The 19,608-nt window shown below is 45.1% G+C and overlaps 1 protein-coding gene across 7 annotated transcripts in view; it reads right to left on the bottom strand.

Annotated features, from left to right (window-relative positions):
- Nucleotides 1-19,608, bottom strand: part of MAP4K4 (mitogen-activated protein kinase kinase kinase kinase 4) — a 173,099-nt gene that overhangs the window by 80,703 nt on the left and 72,788 nt on the right. For all 7 annotated transcript variants that reach the window (XM_068425227.1, XM_068425229.1, XM_068425231.1 and 4 more), the window contains exon 3: nt 6,723-6,779. In XM_068425227.1, the coding sequence (XP_068281328.1) occupies nt 6,723-6,779 (57 nt within the window). The remainder of the gene's footprint in view (nt 1-6,722; nt 6,780-19,608) is intronic.

Here is a 19,608-nt window from a genome sequence, read left to right as displayed (position 1 = left end):
TAGAGAGGTATGCCCTCAAGGACAACTGACAACAGGCTGTGCAGGCAGTCAGTCTTCCACTCAGGTGGAAATCTTACACTAAGAAGAAACTGTATATTGAAAAAAGCAGACAGAGAAACAAGCATGTACAAATGTTTTACATCTCTTTTTTTTGTCTCCCCATTGCCATTTTTTCCCCAGCCACACAGTATCAGTATGAAGTTGCTCTTTGCTGGGACACAGCAACGCAGAGCCTTGGTGCTCAACACCAGCTCTCTCCAGTCAATCCATGTTGCGTATCATTGCCCAAGCTGCTTGGTAACAGCTATGGCTTTTCTGCCCTGACCTCAAACCGCATGTGGAGCTCCCTATTCAAAGCCCCCCTCTTGCAGCTGCATCAAACCTGACATCCTTCCCTTCCCAAATAAGCTTCTCCAGACTAATAGTCTTACTAACTACCCCAGGACTTGGATGAAGAGAGTGAAATTTTGCCCTTCATCCAAACTGGTGCCAGCACTGCTCCAGGAAAGTTTCTTGTATCTCGTCCAAAAAAATCACATATCTGACTCAAGCCTGGTGTTAGCCTTATTTGTCTTGCTGGGAGACAAAGTCACTGCTCCTTGTATGACTGTAAGGACAAAAGGCTCTCCAGAGTTACATGTCACTCTACTCTGTCAGGACTATGAGCTGGCAGGCTAAGCACTGCTCTGCCACCCAAGGACAGAGGTGCTGCACACATCTGACACTGTGAGCCCCCCTGCAAGGCCCTATGCACAGCCCTCGCCCTGAAGATGGACAGAACCACCTCTGCCCGACCCGAACAGGGGTCTTGCAGAGAAACAGGCAGCACGGAGCTGACGGAGGCTGCAGAAGAGCCCAGTCCCACACAGATGTCAAGCAGCACTGCAAACCCGGCCAGCACCGCAGGGCTGAGCCTCCTGGCATCAGGGCCATGGTAAAGCAGGAGGAAGAACTGTGGCAAGCTGCTGGACAAGAGCATGCAGCAGAGGTAGGTGCAGGATCTCAAATTAAGGAGGGAAACAGCCAATTATACAAATGCTCTGCAGCTCAGAAAAGGCTGTCCCGCTGGCTGCAAGACTATTGTAGCTCTTTTTGACCTCCTCCCAAACCAGACGTTACAGCTCAAGGGCACTCTGTCCAGCTCTGTTTTCCTCTGAACTGTAATAGAAAGTTCCCAGCAGCCTTTTTTTTTCTCTTTTCTTTTTTTTTTTTTCCCCCTGACCTAATCCCTGGAAGAGCTCAGAGGTTAATAAGCTTCAGGAGAGACTGGATAGCAGGGCTGTCCACATTGTAAATTCCTTTCCTATTTATTCCTTTTTCACAGAACAATTCTTTGTTCGGGCAGGTAACTGCTTAACTAAAGACTGCAAAATTTTTTACAGACTAGGAGTAAGCAACCTCACATGTGAGGGACAAGCAAGCAAGGTGCCGGTACTCCCTATGGGAACAATCTGGATTTTTAGGTCCTTGACCCATTTTCCCCAATTCATATCAAGAGGAAGGGACACAGCAAAGGATTTTAGTAACTCTACTGGCTTCAGGTTTGCTTTGGCTAACTTAGCAGCAAGCACTGCCATGGACTAGTATATAAGTGACTTATCAGGCAGCTACGCTAAGCCAGGTAAAGTAGTGCACTCACGTCTCCACGCTAAAAGGCCAGCCCAAATTCAGCTTTCCAGACTGGCTTGCCCCAGTTCTGTTGCACAGTGCTGTGAAGATCTGCATTTCCCAGTCTGCTACAGTAAGGCATCAACTTTTTTTTTTCTTTTTTTTTTCCCCTCTAAACAGATCGAAATCCACACATCATCTTTGGGGTTTTGTTAAAAAAAACCCACAAACTTTAGGGCAAACTTTTCGTGGTTATTACTTTTGTTTTCCCCTCATTTTGTCTGCCTGCATGTGTGGGAACACACACATTTATATTTATCTGCGGTCTTTCTGCAGACTGCTTTTGGTATGTCTTACGGACAATGGACTGATCATCCACATGATCACAGTTTGTAACACCACGTAGGCCACAAGATAGAGACTCACAAGAATCAAAGTGACCTGCCTACTACAACAGAAAAAAGAAATCAGCAGAGCCGGGAAGATGGCAATGAATAATTCGGGTAACCTTTCCTGTCTAGGTACAAGAGATGTGCCACTTTTCTCTGCAGGCCTGAAGGTTTTGGTTTGGGGTTGTTAATTTTTCTGCAGAGCACATACAGAAAGGGTAAGACAGGCAAGCACTAAAAGAGATCCATCTTCTTTCATAAATCAGGATACAGTATCCAGTTGTTTACTTAGCATAATTTTACACAGACTAGACTGGACAAGTCATGAAACACTGGGCACAAGAGCTGAGAAACGCTGCTATTAAAAAGGCATGCGGAAAAGTTACTCAAGGGATGCCAAGAGTGTGTGGGAAGAGGTAGGAGGAAGAAGCAGCAGCATCAGGGGTTATAACAAACAGAAAAGAAGCGATTATGTTTTTCCCTCAAAATCAGTTACTAAACCTTTCAAAGAGAAAAGCATTGCTGGAAGGGGAACACACGAGTGACACTGGAAACAACCGTGCAGCTGCAAAGAAAACCTCCAGAAGAGTTAAGCAGAGTCAAGCCGTCTGTTTAGGGTGTAATGCAAGTTAACAGCTTAGATGCAGGCAGATTTGCCAAGTAAGCTTTGCTAAGATTTTAAATGTTATTTGCTTCACAAGAAAATGGATTCTTCTAACTAAACAGTGACTGCCAAATCTTACAGCATACTTGTGCTGCATCTGATAACATCAGTCACAGCTCACTTGGGAAGCTACAGTGCTGCACACCAGTACACAGCAAGGAGCTCACGGAAACCTCACAGCATGGGCAATGAGTGGAAGGGTTCAACATGGACTGAATACCGCCTTCTCCAAAACAATGCCCCAAAAGGAACAGAGACTCTACAATAAAAAGATTAAAGACAGACTACAAGAATCTCTCAAATAATGCCTCCCCCACAACACACATGCAGCCTGAGATTCTTCCTACATATGTACATTTTGGAAAATAATTTTTAAAGCATGTATACGCTGATAGTTCTTATTGTTCCCCTTTTACAGTCATTGGGCTCATTCCAACAACAGAATAGCTTTCAATTGAGGAGGACTGGAGGGGTTTTGTTTTTATTTGTTCTATGCTCCAGTGACATTTTTTCACCCTACATGTGCTCTAGCTTCACCCTCAGAAAGTGAAAATAGGACCGACATAAGCATCATTCTGTAGGAAGACTTATCGATCTTCAGATCTTACAGATCCTTTAGTGCTTGCTTTAGTGCTGTAGATGTAAAGATCTATAAAGATCCATACAATCTTCTAGATGTTTTCTTAATTTGTTTAGAGAGGAGGAAAGTGGAAGAGACAAGAAAGTTTTATGCACATCAACACCCCCCAACGTTTCAGGCAGCAGTACTAACTAGTCATAATATATTCAAAGATCAAGCTGATATCTTCAGCCCACCTCCTCTTTTCTCATCCTTACCACCATTCTTTTCAAAATTAAAATCTGAGGAGAAAACCACAAGAAAAGCTAAGAAGGATGAAGAGCATTTCCACAGCGCCATGTACATTACAGAGCTGTGATGTTTCTTCAAACGCCTCTAGTCGGTGGTTATACTACCTCGTTTTCTTCACGCCAACCAAAACATTTTAAGGAAAGCTTTCACTCTGACTTTGACATCCCTCCCATTTGAGTGATCAAAGCTTTACAGCCCAGAACTGATGTAACCTCACTGATCCTGAGCAATGTGTGAACTGCAGAATCAGGGCCTTGAAAACTGAAAATTTGGGGGACAAAGCGTGCCAACACATTACGCTTTCTAATTTGTTAAGCGTTTGGCAAAGCAAGCACTGGATCAGAGGTAACCCAGAAGAAAGAAAGTCTTGTGTCTGTTCTCAACGCAGGTTAGACGAAACAGTCAGATAACCTCCATGGCACTGCTTGTATTTAAGCAGAAAGGCATAACACTGCCAGTAAAACATGCGCAAAGGCACAAATCACCTAGAGCTTCCGCAGCCGCTCATCAAAAAAAATAATCACTATTTCAGTTTTGTAGCAGTTTCCACTCAAGCCTCTTTCCCCATGGGCACGGACACAGCTGGTTGCCACTAGCCTACAAGAGCAACTCCTATAACCGTAGCTCTTGTAGGCTAGTGGAGAAGGTAAATTTGAGGCTGTGGTTCCTTCAGCATTTCTTTCGGGGAAGTGCTGAGGGCGGCAGTCACTGCCCCCTCTGTCCCCATGTTCTCTCCTCCCACCATCCCCATAAGCTGTGGTGAGCTAGAACCAGGATGGAGCTGCACAGTCTACCAGCGAAAGGAGGTGTTCATTAAACCATCCTTGAGGAACTGAAGCCATGGCTTGATGATATGGCCATCTCTGGCAGCAACGTCAATTTGAGCTACTGTCCCTTTTTCCTCACGGCCACTGGCATCTCTTTTCCAGTCTCATGACACCTTCTTCATAGCAACGGCACAACTGTTTGTAATGTCATGTGCTAAACTAGATCAACGAACCAATCCACGTTATAAATAAGCAAGGGAAAGAGATGAGTGAGGGTATTTTTAACCTGTAACTGGGGCCTGTTCACTGATCCAGGTCACCATCTGGCCCTGGGGCAGTTGTGCCGGCACAAGTGTTGGGAGACAGGCAAAGAACCAGCAAGCAAGGGACAGCCACATCTGCCACTGAGAAAATGGTACATGCAATGGTATCACCCATGTAGGGACAGCCACATCTGCCACTGAGAAAATGGTACATGCAATGGTATCACCCATGTCTGGTGTTAGCAACAGTATCATTCATGCCTGGTGTTAAAAAGTGGAGCTGACTTAGCACGACTTGGAAGAATTTACACCACATTTTTAGCCTCTGCAGGCTCATTACTTTGAAGCAAAAACACGTGAGCTCCACTAGTAGGAACGACAACACTTTTAAGCTGCATGGGGCTAATGTCTTCAAACTCCTGCCTCTGACTGCCCTTCACCCCCTAAAAAACGGTGAGCTTGTGAGATAAAAGATAGACAGTGCCAATATACAACTAGCTTTTCAAAACCAGCCAAAAATTACAGAAAGTTTCAAAACATAAGCCATCTCCCGCAACATGAGCTCAGCCATACTACAGAGAGCATTTTTCAATTGTTTTCCTTTTGCTGTGCAACCTCTCCATTACAACTGTTTGTGATTAATATATGCTATGAAGAACAGAGGGAGTGTGCAATACAGCCAATCTTAATGTTATGGAAGAAGCCTTCATCGTGCACAGTCCAGCAAGCTGCCCTGTGTAATACCATTGCACAAATGGAAATGTTTGCAGTGCAAAGAACATTCACTGTATGTCAATGCACCTTCATTCTTCTCTGGTTTGCCTGCTTGTTAACTGCAACAGAAGAGCACTGACTCCTCATGAAAGCAGCCTTTGAAAATCTCCAGCTGAAAATTGATTTTTATCAGGCCGTCTTACACAGTAAGAATGTCTAGCTCTTGGCAGACACAACAGCTTAAGTTAGAGAGCAGCAGTCACACTGCCCATCGATCACAAGGAGATTCAGAGATACGACTGAAGTCCTATTAGTTGACCTAACCCTGTCTTCTTGCTTTCCTCCCTCTCCTGCCTGTTTACCCACTACACCCCAGCCACTCACCTAGGAGCTTGTATCCAAGGCCACTTTTACTTGTTGGTGCCTATACACACACTAAAATGTAAAACATTTTGCAGCAACACCCTTGTAAGAGTTTTGCTTAATATAACCAGCTTGCCAAAGACCCCATGCTCTGTACAATGCACATGCATTAATGTGATTTTTCCCCTAATATCTATATAAGATTGAGGAATCCAGAAAAGTAACTCTTTGTTTGCAGAAGCACAACCTCTCTTCAGAAGTGCAATATAAGTCAAGCATTGCAGATATGACACTGGAGGATCTCATTTGATTTTAAATCTGAAGCTCTTGTGTTAATTTGAGGATGTAACTCTATAAAACACAAATGAAATCAACAGGGAAAAACCCATGCTTTTCCTGATCTGTTTTGAAGACAATTTAAACTGATTGCTTTTTGAACAGCATAAACTGCAAGACATCTGAGGATTCAAACATGGGCATATATTTTTTATTTCTTTGGCTGGGTTGATTTCCCGTCTTTCCCATCTAAAGCTCCACAGTAAATCCCTCTGGGTCAGTTACAACTACTACTTTACACTGCTGATTTCTGCCAGCAATCTGCTCATCGTTCCTGCAGATGTTTCTGCTTTCAGGCTTCTGGGAACTTTATTGGACCCATTTCCTTTGAATAAATGTATACCCTTTTTAGGCTGCAAATGTACCAGGGAAACTACTGTCCAAGCAGCCTCCTCACCTTCTTTTTCAGTAGAAGCAAGATGCTACATTTAATAGAAAAAAGTGTGAAGCAGGGAACCTGACTATTTTCCCTCTTCTGAGAAATTTCTGAAAAAGGGGTGCTATGTGTGCTCATACGTCCTGGGACCAGCCAAAGCAATCTGTGAAGGCCAGAGGCCCCCGCACACAAGCACACAGATATCTTGTAAGGGCCAGATGGGCTCGAGAGGTCAGGTCCTGCAAACAGAAAGCAAACGATCATGTGCAAGGACCATGCCCTTCAATATAAATATGAGGTAAGCCATATGCCATCTCTCATTATTAAATTTTACCTGTATTGCTAATAAAGCAGAACGTTCCTCTACTCACCTCGGTAACGTCCATGACTTTGATGGCTGCCAGCTGACCCGTTTTGACATGCCGACCCTGAAGAAGAGAGAGAGAACTGTGAGCATCAGCGTCTCACCCATCCCATCCCTTCAGCATATACAGAACAAAACGTTCGGACGAGAGCTCCAGCCACTGGGTTTTCCCCAACTGTGCCAGACCCTTCTGATACTTCATATGAAAAGAAAATTTAAAAAAAAAAAAAAGTTTGTCTTTAAAATGTTCTTATACAAATCTTAGAACCCATTTTATTTTTCTCGACATTAAAAGGATGATTATCAAGATTAAGCACAGACAGATTACACTCACAGTTTCCCTTCTGTTTAGCAAAGCTCATAGACAGTACTGATAGTTTAACATGACAGAATAGTTAAACTCCATGTATTGCATATATTTCTTTCCAGGCACCAGTGCCTAGTACCTGGATGATAATTTATTGGGTAAATGCAGGGCTGCAAAAGGACATCTCTGTTGTGGTCTTCACTAGTGGGAAAAAAAAAGTGAGGTTTCTTCAAGTGATGCATCAGACCTGCAATAGCTCTCTTCTCCTGTCTCATGATAGCTAGACAAGAACACGGCGTCGTCTCCCTTCAGCTACCCCACCATAAGGGTTTGGTTTCTCAGTACAGCTGGAGCTGAATTAACAGATCCCAGCTCCTGTGGCGGGGAGCTCCTACCCTTCCTTCCCCTGCCTCCCTCCAGCCTCCTGTCACACATTTCTCCCATGAGCACTGAGCTCGTTCTGGCACTCATCGGATCATATGATAAGCTGATTGAGATCACTAAAATGGCAGAAAGTTAACACAGAAAAAGCAAACTGCGGGGTGGGGCGGGGGATTGCAGATCAGGAAATTAAACTGGTTTGCTCTGCAGCCAGAGCAGAGGCAGAGCTGGCAGGAGGCGGATCACAGGGCTGGGAGGCAGGCGGCACAACGGGCCCCTCCAGCTGTGGTGGGCTGCAACTTGCCTCAGCTGACTTCTGACAAAAACCCTTTTTTTCTCCAGCATATTATTACACAGGGTGGGGCCATCTCAATTAGCTGTTCTGTATTTTTTTTCCTAAACAAGCACTTAGAAATGGTCCTAGTACTGGTATTTTCCATCTCTCCACTTAACACCCAGCAGTCTACCCTGAGACTTCCAGTCAAACAGTCCAGTCTCCCAACACCTTTCCCAAGCATCATTCCCGAAGGCTCTTCTCTGAATCAGTCAAGCTCTCCAGTAAGAGGTATGCCCACTACACTTCTTTGCTTTTATCACAAATAATGATAAAAAAAACAACAAAACATTTCACTGAAGTGACAGTTCCTTTACCTTTCTCCTCACCAATTCCTAAGTTTCCTAGGCAGCAACATACATGTAGCATCCTTTATAGCTGATGGACATCAATAGTATGTTTTTTTTCTGGACTAACTTCTTCAGATTCTTTCCAGACTGGCACCCCAGAACAGAAGCACCCCAAACCATCAGTCTCTTTGGAGAAAACTTGACCCCTTCACACCTTATGACGCCCTCCATGGAGGTAATGGCCAGGCATTGCCGGTGCATTAGAAAGGGTTAGTTGTGAACTTGGTAGTGTTTGTTAGGTTAATGGCTGGACTCGATAACCTTAAAGGCCCTTTCCAACCAAAACGATTCTATGATTCTAAGGATGAAATGCTGCAGAATTCACAGCCTTCACTTTCTTTCACAACTTTATTGTTCTGCGCTCTCTTCTTATTAACCAATCCACATGCTTTCTATAAATAAATTACTGTACTCAGGTTTCTGCCGGCTCTGTAAACTCCCTTTATTGCATACATTTCTTTTTACAGCTTGGTCTCAACCTGGTTTCGATTTTGAAACAAAGTTAGGGTTGTAGCATGTGTGCACTGGCCAAGACTGACCTCACCTTGACCTTACTACTTCTTGAACCAAAGCCCTTCAGCAAGCCCAGGAGAGATGCAACTCCAATTTCCCACCCTGGACCTCTGCCTAATGACAAAAGCCTGTGGTCCTCTCCTCAAGACTTACCATCTCACCAAGGGAGGAAGGGAAAATGCTTTACATGGAGGTGGAAAAATGCTTCCTCTCAGCTCTGCCCCTAATTTCCACAGCTCTGTGGAAGGAACTAAAAGGCCCAAGGACGTGGGGAAGCACAGTTTGAAGTACAAAAATAATATGCTAAAGAGGGGAACAAGGACATCTCAGAGGAAAAAAAGCTCACAACACTAAGGTGGACTGAGGAAGAAGAAACTTTTTAAAAAACAATGAAATACAGTTCACTATTCATTCTGCAGCACAGCAGGGATGCTAAATGGTGGCAGAACATACTTTAAGCAGAAAAAGTGGCACACAGAAGAGCGAAGTAGCAAGGCATCCATGGGATGCCACATATTTTATGGAAAGTTTGCTCTATGTGTCTTTTTAAAGCTACGAACTACTGGTGGGCTTGCTATTTCCAGAGAGAAGCCTGAAATTTCCCAGGGCTCAATTTTCAGAGCTTTTCTCAAGACACCGTCCCTCCTTGTGAGACTGGCCCACTCGCGATGACTAACGTGCACCAGCCCAACCATCCTTCCCCTGCAGCTTTACAGGATCCTGCTGCTGCCTCCACTAGTCCCTACCAAACCCCGGGCTGTGACAGCTACAGCAGAGTGCAGCGATTGCTCGTGGTTTGCTTTGCTGCTGCAGCAGGGATGGGAAAAGCTCCTCCATAACCCTCCTAAGGGACTGGAAAGCAACGGAACTGCAGACTGTGGGAAGTGTGGGCTGCTCAGTATCCCAGGCCAAATTTAAACCCTGGTCATTTCAGAATATTGTTAGAAATTACTCCAAATACCCTTTTTGTAATGTATGGAGTATTCCTTTTCTAAGCATCTACGGCATATATGGAGGGGGATGCCTGACATTAATTTATATGAGAGAAGTAAAAGGACATTTTGAAGCCACATTCTTTTCATTAAAAACATTTTTAGAGGGAGGGGAAAAGCAAACATTACAAGCACAACATATAAGCATGAGCAGAGTTTTGTTTGTTTGTTTATCTGCTTAACAGCTCTGCTCAAGAACAGACTTGTCAAACTATTAGCATGCTGGTATAATTCTGCTTGCAACATGAAACGGCTAAGCATTCCCATTTTGGAAACCGATCTTCAGGTTTTCATAGCCAACTTTTGCTTGGAAAAATTTGTCTGCATTAAAATAATAATAATAAAATCGTAAAGTGGTTGAATGCGACGAAAGAATTGCAGAAGTCGTAGATGGGAGAAACCCTCTGAATTCAATCTCCTGGGATTAAAATTTATTCATATTCAACTCCCAAGGCACTTCATAAATGTGGTAACCATTAAGGCCCCATCCAGACACCATCTCAGCAACACCACCAGCTAATGCTCCAGCAGGACAGCATTTTTCTTGCACAAGGAGGCCCCTTTTTTAGTGCTGTCTGGAGTCGCAGCTCCTCGGGGCATCCCAGGCTCCCCATTCCCAGGGTGCAGGGCACATGGAGGTTCTTGTAGCTTTGTTTCTCCCGGCAAATTGTTGGCAGTTACCATCCCAAATATCTGAAAAACGCAGCAAGATTGCAAAACGCAACCCATGCAAACTGAAAACAGCAGTTTCTTAAAATATTGCTAGATACCAAATACCAGAGGCTGGGGATCACAGGATAACTGTCACCTGGCCAGAAAGTTAAGTATGGATATGAAATATGCAATGAAGATGACAGCAACCTAGATGCATCTTGTTAAGTATAAGATCACTGTCTCCAGAGCCAATGGACTGAGAAGGCTGCAGAGGTTGCACTGCGTAGCAGCAGCAACAGGTAGTGGATGCTACATCATCCCAGAAGCAAGAGTTTGCCCCTTATCAGGTCTTGGCGTGGGGGCCACGACAAAGCGTCAGCACTGTCAGCTGAATCTGGCTCCCACCCCATGGAAAAGCGCCCACCAACACACTCCCTTCATTTAGACCATGTTGAGATTTTATCGACCAAGATTTCCAAACTGCTTGTCGTTTCTGATGAATCCTCCCCTCCTATCTTTCCCTCTTTTCATGAAATCTATTCATATTAAAGCACTTTTTTATCCTCCCGAGGAAGTAATGTAAGAATATTTTTAAGACCACTACTGCACCATTCTATTTTTAAGTGGTCTGTTGGGATGAGCAAGTCGAAGGGAGTTGAGCCTGCTGACCCCAAATCTTGTTCTGTTTCTTCTCATGCGGATGACAGAAAGTTCATTTACATATGGAGGGTTTTAAAACACAGCTCTTCTCATCAACATAGCAACACTGTAGCATTTAACTGGATCTTAAACTGAATCCACTACTTAAGCATATTCCCAGTCATGTCTGATAGCAAGATGCTGTTTATTTCTCATCTCAGTGGGTCTTCTGCATATTGAAAAGCAGAGGGAACAAGGGGAATCCTTGGCAGACTGCCAAGATCTGCAGAACATTATAAATTTCAAGCCTACCCACGCTCTCCAAGTCAGTTAATACACCTACTTCTTGCCTCTTTTTTCCTCTGCACACATTATTACTGCAAAATTTTTGTTTGGGAAAGGTTCAAAGGCAAGTGGTGTTATGTGCTGTTTTTTGTAGTGCTTTTTTTCCCTAAGATGCCTTAATGTTATCAAAGAACTACGCAAATTAAATGCAAAAGAAATCCTATCAGCTCATTTACCTCCTCCCCCCACTAATTATCCAAGATACATATTCCATAGTAATGTAATTCTCCTACTAACACATTTTCCAGCTTGTGTATTAATGTGCCTTTTGGGGGATTGTTCCTGGAAGCTTGCTCCCCAGCTAAATGGCATGAAAGTGGAATATAGGACAACATCACAAATTAAGGAAGGAAGGCAGCATTCATGACTCATGACTTGCAAGCTTGGATTATCCTGTGCACTGTACACCATTAAGTCTTTGGAAAACTTTTCCAGCCTCCCTGTATCCTATGCTGACGGTTCTGGAAAGAAGAGCAACGAGTTGGAAAAAAAAAAAAAAAATCTACCAATTCACATTTCAGTTGCTACAATGTACACAGAAGCAGCAGGCTAGATTTAAACACTCTATTCAAGTGAAAACTCACCACCATACCACCTCTTAGAAGTGCTGCACAATACCCCCGTGCTAAAATTAACTTTTCGATTTGCTTCTCATTTAGTTGACTCTAAACTCCTACCAGCCTGAGGCAATAGGCCATGGAGCAATACCCTGCTATTACACACACCAGTGCAATAACTGATAACTTAGTATTCCAATGCATGTTTACCATCAGCTCTTTTCGTTGCTCGCCAACACAGAAAGCTGCAAGCCAACCAAGTTTGCATTGCAAATACTCTGACTCTACAAGACGTTTCTTCCCACTCCTCAGAAAGGCTACATCTATCCTGTGAAAAGCAATGGGAGTAATGCTTGTGGTGGAAACAGACCATGCATTTTGACAGGCAAAGAGACAGGATGGCACAAAGTGAAAGCAATCTCCCCGATTAAAAACAAATAATAAAATATAAAATGTTCTTAAGCAAAAGGTCTACCTAGTTGCATTTGTAGCCAAAACAATGCTGTTCCTACTGACACAGCATTCTGTAAGCTAAATAATCACAGGCTCCAGTGATGGAGATAAATTTGTAAAAATGGGATAATATTTATCTGGCATGGAAGCTCCTTCTAGAACAAAAATCAGCAAACAACCTCAATACAAAAGCCTGGCAAACCACTGCAGAAACGCACAAGAAGAAGAAGAGGCCAACACCAATGTTCTTTCTCCCTCTCAGATGATTTCTAAACCCAAGCCAACCAGAAGCTGTTAAAGATTCCCACTGTTTTAAGTCAAAGACAGGACAGGGTTCTCCCTCTGTCTAACTCTTGGCATCAAATGCCTGAAAAGCAAAACAGAGAACAACATACTCTCTATTCTGCTTTAGATATCCACAGGGTCACTAGCTGTCTATTGAAGAAATAATAATGACAATTTACTCATGCATAGTACTGCATTCTGTGAAGTATGAAAGATGCCCAGTTATTATCAGTCTTGTACTTCCAGGGACAGAGTGAAAAGATGTTACCCACTAGTAAGGTAAGAGATAGTCCTATGCACTGATTTTTTACTTCAATTGCTAGTTTCGTGGTAGCTTTCCCACTCTGAAAGATGCTGGATACACATTACCAGAGGCATTTCCTTCTCCCAAACAGCTCATTGCCTAAATAGGAAAAAGGAAAGAAAAGGGAAAAAAAAAGGATAGTGGGAAAACCATGGCAGAAAGCCACGATCTAACTTTCCCAGGATCACAACAGGTCAATGGCAGGGCTCTGAGTTAGGAGGCGTCTCTGCCGACTCCCAGCACCCTGCCCAGCGGTCCCCCTTGCCCCGCCCATCAGCAGGAGATGTTTTCATCTGGTGGGAGAGGCCAGGAAGAGAACTGCAATGGCAGACAGCTCTCTTGCCACTTCACCTGGAAAAATAACGCCAATCCCCCATGGGATCTTTGACAGATTTGCCTAAGTGAGGCCTGATCGAATAGTGAGGTGGATTGTGAACTGGCTGAAGGAAACAAGCCAGAGAGTGGTGGTCAATGGGACAGAGTCCAGTTGGAGGCCTGTGTCTAGCGGAGTCCCTCAAGGGTCGGTACTGGGACCAGTTCTATTCAATATATTCATTAATGACTCGGATGAGGGAATAGAGTGCACTGTCAGCAAGTTCGCTGATGACACAAAACTGGGAGGAGTGGCTGACACACCGGAAGGCTGCGCAGCCATTCAGAGGGACCTGGACAGGCTGGAGAGTTGGGTGGGGAGAAACTTTATGAAATATAACAAGGGCAAGTGTAGAGTCCTGCATCTGGGCAAGAACAACCCCATGTATCAGTACAAGTTGGAGACAGACCTGTTGGAGAGCAGCGTAGAGGAAAGGGACTTGGGGGTCCTAGTGGACAGCAGGATGACCATGAGCAGGCAATCTGCCCTTGTGACCAAGAATGCAAATGGCATCCTGGGGTGTATTAGAAGGGGTGTGGTTAGTAGGTCAAGAGAGGTTCTCCTCCCCCTCTACTCTGCCCTGGTGAGGCCACATCTGGAATATTGTGTCCAGTTCTGGGCCCCTCAGTTCAAGAAGGACAGGGAACTGCTAGAGAGAGTCCAGTGCAGAGCCACGAAGATGATTAAGGGGGTGGAACATCTCCCTTATGAGCAGAGGCTGAGGGAGCTGGATCTCTTTAGCTTCGAGAACAGGAGACTGAGGGGTGACCTCATTAATGTTTATAAATATGGAAAGGGCAAGTGTCATGAAGATGGAGCCAGGCTCTTCTCAGTGACATCCACTGACAGGACAAGGGGCAATGGGTGCAAGCTGGAACACAGGAGGTTCCGCATAAATATGAGGAAAAACTTCTTTACGGTGAGGGTAACCGAACAGTGGAACAGGCTGCCCAGAGAGGTTGTGGAGTCTCCTTCTCTGGAGACATTCAAAACTCGCCTGGACGCATTCTTGTGTGACATGATCTAGGTAATCCTGCTCTGGCAGGGGGATTGGACTAGATGATCTTTCGAGGTCCCTTCCAATCCCTAACATTCTGTGATTCTGTGACAATTATGCCCATTTCAGTTCACAGCCATGGAGACATCTGACTGGGCGATAGATGGAAAAATGCTGGCAAAAGGAGGGAGTGTTGCAGGGGAAGGGGAGGATAAGAGGTCTAGTAGCTGTGGGGTTTAAGCCTATGGCTGGCCCTTCATTGCCCAGTCATGCCAATCCCAGTCCATTCAGCCAACTTGGATCCCCTAAGGCTACACATTTCCTGGCTCAAATGACACAAAACATTCCCTTACCAAATGGAGCTTACAGGCTTCACTCTTCCTTCTCCCTCCCAAATACCCAGCAGGAAAGGCTGACAAACTGGGGTCTGCTGGCAACACCAGCAGCAAGGCTGCCATCTGTTTTTCCGCAAGGCCTCAACTCCAGGCCATTGAGAAGTTTTTAAAAGATAGGCCTTGCTGAGCGCTGCCCCTCCACCAGACACCCCGGCCATCAGCTGGCTGCTGGATCAAGCTTTGCTGCTCTGTAGGTGGCAAACTGCCCCAGATTTGATGCTGCCTCTACAGGGACACTTGAACTAAATGGCTTGAGGCCCCAGCCTGGAAAATACTCTCTTCAAGAGCCATCCTCAAAGTCATCATCCCATCCTTCCAGATGCCTCCAGGCTATGCCCACATTTAGTGATCTTCTCTAAACACACCCTCACTCATTTTCTGTTATAACTGAGTCCCTACTCTCAGCTCTCTCCAAAAAGAGAAGGGTCTCTAATCTTATTATTGCTTGGACTTTTTTTCTAGTTTTAAATATACCTAGGTGATTCAGTTGGGACACTACTGAAAGTCACAAAAAACCTCCCAAACTAAAACAAAAGAAAAGAATTAAACCAGAGCAGAGGCATACCTCCCACACAGACACGGTTGGCTCAGAGTACATTTGGCTTCCTCTGCAAACATCAGCTAAAATCTGCTGTGTCCGGCTCTCATTCAAATCAGTTCTTCACCCTACCTTAATGGCTTTACCAGTCACTAAATCCACCCCTCCTAACACTGATTTGTCTCTTTGGACCCCCTGCAATGGTCTCTTTTATGCAGAATTATTTCTTTCTGGCAACTATAATTAAAAACAAGCCAGATGGAGAACATCAAGAGAAGAATTTAGATCAAAATGATGAAACACGTGCTTGTAGATACAAAATGATGTGGGCTACAGACACACATGACTTCAGCACCCACTTTCATCACCAAACACCCTCCGCTGGATCTTGGCCACCAACTGAAGGAGAGGCAGATCAGGTTTGGTGGCAGGGCCAGCACTGATTGGGTTGAAGGCGACCACCACAGGTCACCAGAGCAAGCCCTGTGCTCGCCAGGTGCCACTCCACCATCACAACCACCTAGTGCCACTTCAGAGAGACGTTGTGCACCACGCGCTGCTTCTACCTCAGACCAACACAGCCCACACTGACCCACCAGGGTCCCCACACAGGTGGACAGGGGCTTCCAAACGCCAGCACCTCCTTAGCTCAGGGAGACAACAGATAAAGGGCAGAGTCTTCCGATCGCTTCTCCAGGGTGACATGGAAATAAGTCTGGATGAAAAGAGCCCAAGGCCGCTTCTCTTTGTTTGTTTGCTTTTTAAATTAATTCATATCAACATTTAACTCATCACCCCTGGACGTGCAAATCAGAGCTTTCTGACCAAATGAAGCAATTTACACCTTGTGACCAAGGCCCTCTGCAAACCCAGGCAAGCATGGTCCCATTTCACTCTGCTCACTGCCGAGAAGCTGCTGAGAAACCACCTCAGTGCTGGGCATACGCCTCCTGAAAGAAAAGGAGAGATGCCCCTGACAAACACCGCCACTTCACCACAGTGTTGCTACAGCAGCTGTGGCAGACAAACACCTACCAGCATCTTCAAAGCCTTGGTATTTGGCCCTGACACGGATCTTGGGATAAAAGCACAAAATTTAAGCATTAGGTACACAGAAATGCCAGAAGACCTACACAAAAGACCTACTTTTCTTTGGGGGAAAAAAAAAAGATCAAAACCAAAGCAGAGTTAATCCCTCACTCCCCCTGCACCAAGGCTGTTGTAAGCAGCCTGCAGTTCCTTGGGGTACGTTGTCAGAGGTCGTACGCCACGAGAGAAGGAGAACCAAGTCCCGGCAATGCCACGCTCAGACGGAGGACGTGGCCAGCATGGAGCTGCACGCAGCTCCGTAACCAACACCTACTGAGAAACAGGAGACAGCCACCCTGTGCAGCGTGGGGAAGGTGTCCCTCACTGGGTGGCATTCAGCAGGCACGGACAGCACGCGTTTGGCCACCCACTTTGGGGGCCTGGCTGCCCGAGGCACCGTCCCGCCATGTCCACCACTCTCCCTCCCAGCAAGCACCGAGAGGAGTATTAAATAAAAAAAACAACTTTTTATTTAATTTCAAGTATGCTAAACAGATGGGGGAATGACTTTGGAAGGTACAAAACCTTATTGTAAATGCAAAAGACATGGTGGGAGGGGAAGGGAAAAGGGAGAACGATTGGCTCCACTGCTTCTATTTCCCTTTTTAATACTTTTTTGAGTTTGCCATTGTTGATTCAGCCCGCTGGACAAGGAGGAGCCCACCACACACAGAGCCACGTTCAGCTGTCCCCAACCAAGAGAGCCTCGCTTTTTGTCTAGCTGCAGCACAAGATGCTAACAAACACGCCATGCGGGGAGGATCTGAAGCTATCATTGGAAAGCTTAATATTAATGAGGGGCAAGGGGAAGGAGGACTATTTTCATTTATACCATCCCAGTGGAACGATACAGCCGAGAAGAGCAGGGAAGTCAGGCTGCGTAATGACTTTTAGTTCAACATGGTTAAAATTAAAGATTTAACATCCACAACCTTTAAAAAATTCCAGAACATTAGCAGTAAGGGAGAAAAGCTAACAAACTTTTAAATATACATTTTTTTATATACATAAAAAAATAAAATTAAATTCCAATCCAACTGTCGATACTCCTCCAGTGCTACAACACACAACAAAGAAGGGCTGGAACTGTGTGTTTTAGGGCTTTTTGCTTTTCCTACAGAGGGCCAACACTGGTTGATACCTTTTTATTTAGCCATTACAAACATCATCAGCGGCACTTCCAGTTAGTCACATCTCCTAGCCACTATGGGCTAGGGAGCCATAGTTTACTCGGCAGCAACAGCTGGAACTAAAATGCATGTTCTAGGGCATCAGATATGGTGGGGAAGTTTTACGAGAGGAGGCATTCTTAAAAAGGATCACACCAGCCAGCACAGCAGCCACATAAATGGGGACCGTATTTTATACTGTGACCCTGTACATAAGGGAAAATTAGAAATATTTTCCAAACTTGTTTGCAAGATGCAAAACACACATTTAGCCTAAAGTTATATGTATTTTAATTAAACGAGGACTCGCACCAGAAGACTCCTCCCAGCATTTTTATCTTCTGATACCCTGCCAAGTACATCTGTGATTCTAAAGCAAATAAAAAAAAAATATCACCACCTTGTCCTTGAGAAATGGGCATGTGGCCAGCGAGTGATCTGTAAACAGCTTTGTGTCCACACGAACTATTTTCAAACACTCAGGCAGTATTTTCGGACCTCCAACTATTTCTGTTTCGTCAGCACGAGAGCCTGACTCAGAAATCCAGGCCTGTACTAACAACCCTTTCTGTACCAGACTTGCCAACAGCAAAACCTCAACCTCAGAGGTCGCTGGGGCCTTTATTGATTTATTTAGCAAAAGGAGGACCAAAATGCACACAATTTTCTCTCGGTTGCTACCTGAGTAGTATTTAAGTTGCATTCCCAGAGCCTGTGGACTCCGTGTTTAATATTTGAAAGGGCCACACGACAGAAAAGCCATTATGCAACATACTCAGCTCACAGGTTAATCCACGGAAAAGAACGGCATTCATTAAGGAAATGAAGCCTGCGTGTTCTCCTATTATTACTTTTCACCGAGTACTCAAGAACACACCAAGTGCCTCACAAAACTAGTTAAAACACGTTCACCGCTCTTAAATAACACGCTACGGGCCTTCGCAGACCAAGTTGTGGCAAACAAAAAGGGAAAGAAATTCCTCGGGAGGACCTGCAAAGCAAGCACACTGCGCTGCTGCCACTGCAGCCGGTCCCCACCCACCCTGCCGCGCGCTCAGGGTATGGTACAAACACAAATCACAGTAAGCAACAGTTATTTTGGTGCAAAAGGATTTGTGAGATTTTAGTCCCCAACATGCATGCCTTCTGTAACTGTATATAGGACATACACTGCAGACTATTTTTTTTTTTAGTATTTTAATAACAAATGCATTTGGGGGAAAAAACCCTTCTTTTCTCATGACACTACACAAAAGTATTATTCAGCTCACGATCCAACACCAGCTATTCCTGCAGACCACAAGTCACTAGTCTGGAGCACAACTGTCATTAGATGTAATATAAAAATTGTTAGTCGGAAAGGCCAAGCTTTTGGTTGTAAATCATTCAGCAAACTCGAACAAACAGGGCAACTTAGTATTGCCCCAGACTGCAAGAGAGGAGTGAGGACCAAAATTCAGCTGCTGAGGACAACTAATACATTTTGTAATTTTTTTATAGCCAGGCAGCTTATCCCAGCATCACCATGCATCAAACCTCTCCAACGCTGCACCAATTCCCAGGTGGCAAAGAGGAAGAAAGAAGGGGATAGCAGGCACCTCAAGCCCAAAGAAGCCTCCAGGATGGGAAGCAAGGCTGTCCATCTGGCCCTGCAAGAATCCCAGCAGCCATGCTCACATCAGGGGGAGATGCAGCATGAACGCAGCATGAGCCTGGACAGGGTCCCATCTCACTGAGGGCAGATGCACAACATAAAGGAAGCAGGCAATGGGCCAGCCCTCCCAACAACTACAGCAGGTTGACCATCCCCTGGCTCATCAGCTCACCTGCCCTAAATATAGATATGGAAATGGGAGCTTGTAAACAGTACGGACTGAAGTCCCAGCCCCTGGGAAACCAAAAAAACTGCTCCAGCAATCGTTCAGCCCCAAGTCAGGAGCACCCTACACACCCAAAGTTTCCATCCTCGGCTGGGTGTTGTCCAAAGAGGCAGTTGTGAAAGATCCCACGTATCTACCCATACTCCAGTGTCTCCAAGAGCAGACACAGCTGACTGCGAGGGATGCACCCAGCCACATCTGGTTTGCAGCACAGCTGGAGCCAGCACACCGCCTCCTGCCGCGTGGGTCTTGGCAAAATAACCGGTCACCTCAGCCACTGTGGCTCAGAGACAGACCCAGGTGGAGAACAACACAGAAACCTCCAGTATGAGGGAGCA

Source organism: Nyctibius grandis, chromosome 2, assembly GCF_013368605.1.
Source record: "Nyctibius grandis isolate bNycGra1 chromosome 2, bNycGra1.pri, whole genome shotgun sequence".
NCBI lineage: Eukaryota > Metazoa > Chordata > Aves > Nyctibiiformes > Nyctibiidae > Nyctibius > Nyctibius grandis.
Note: the sequence above shows the minus strand (reverse complement) of the source record. Positions and strands in the feature narration are given on the sequence as shown.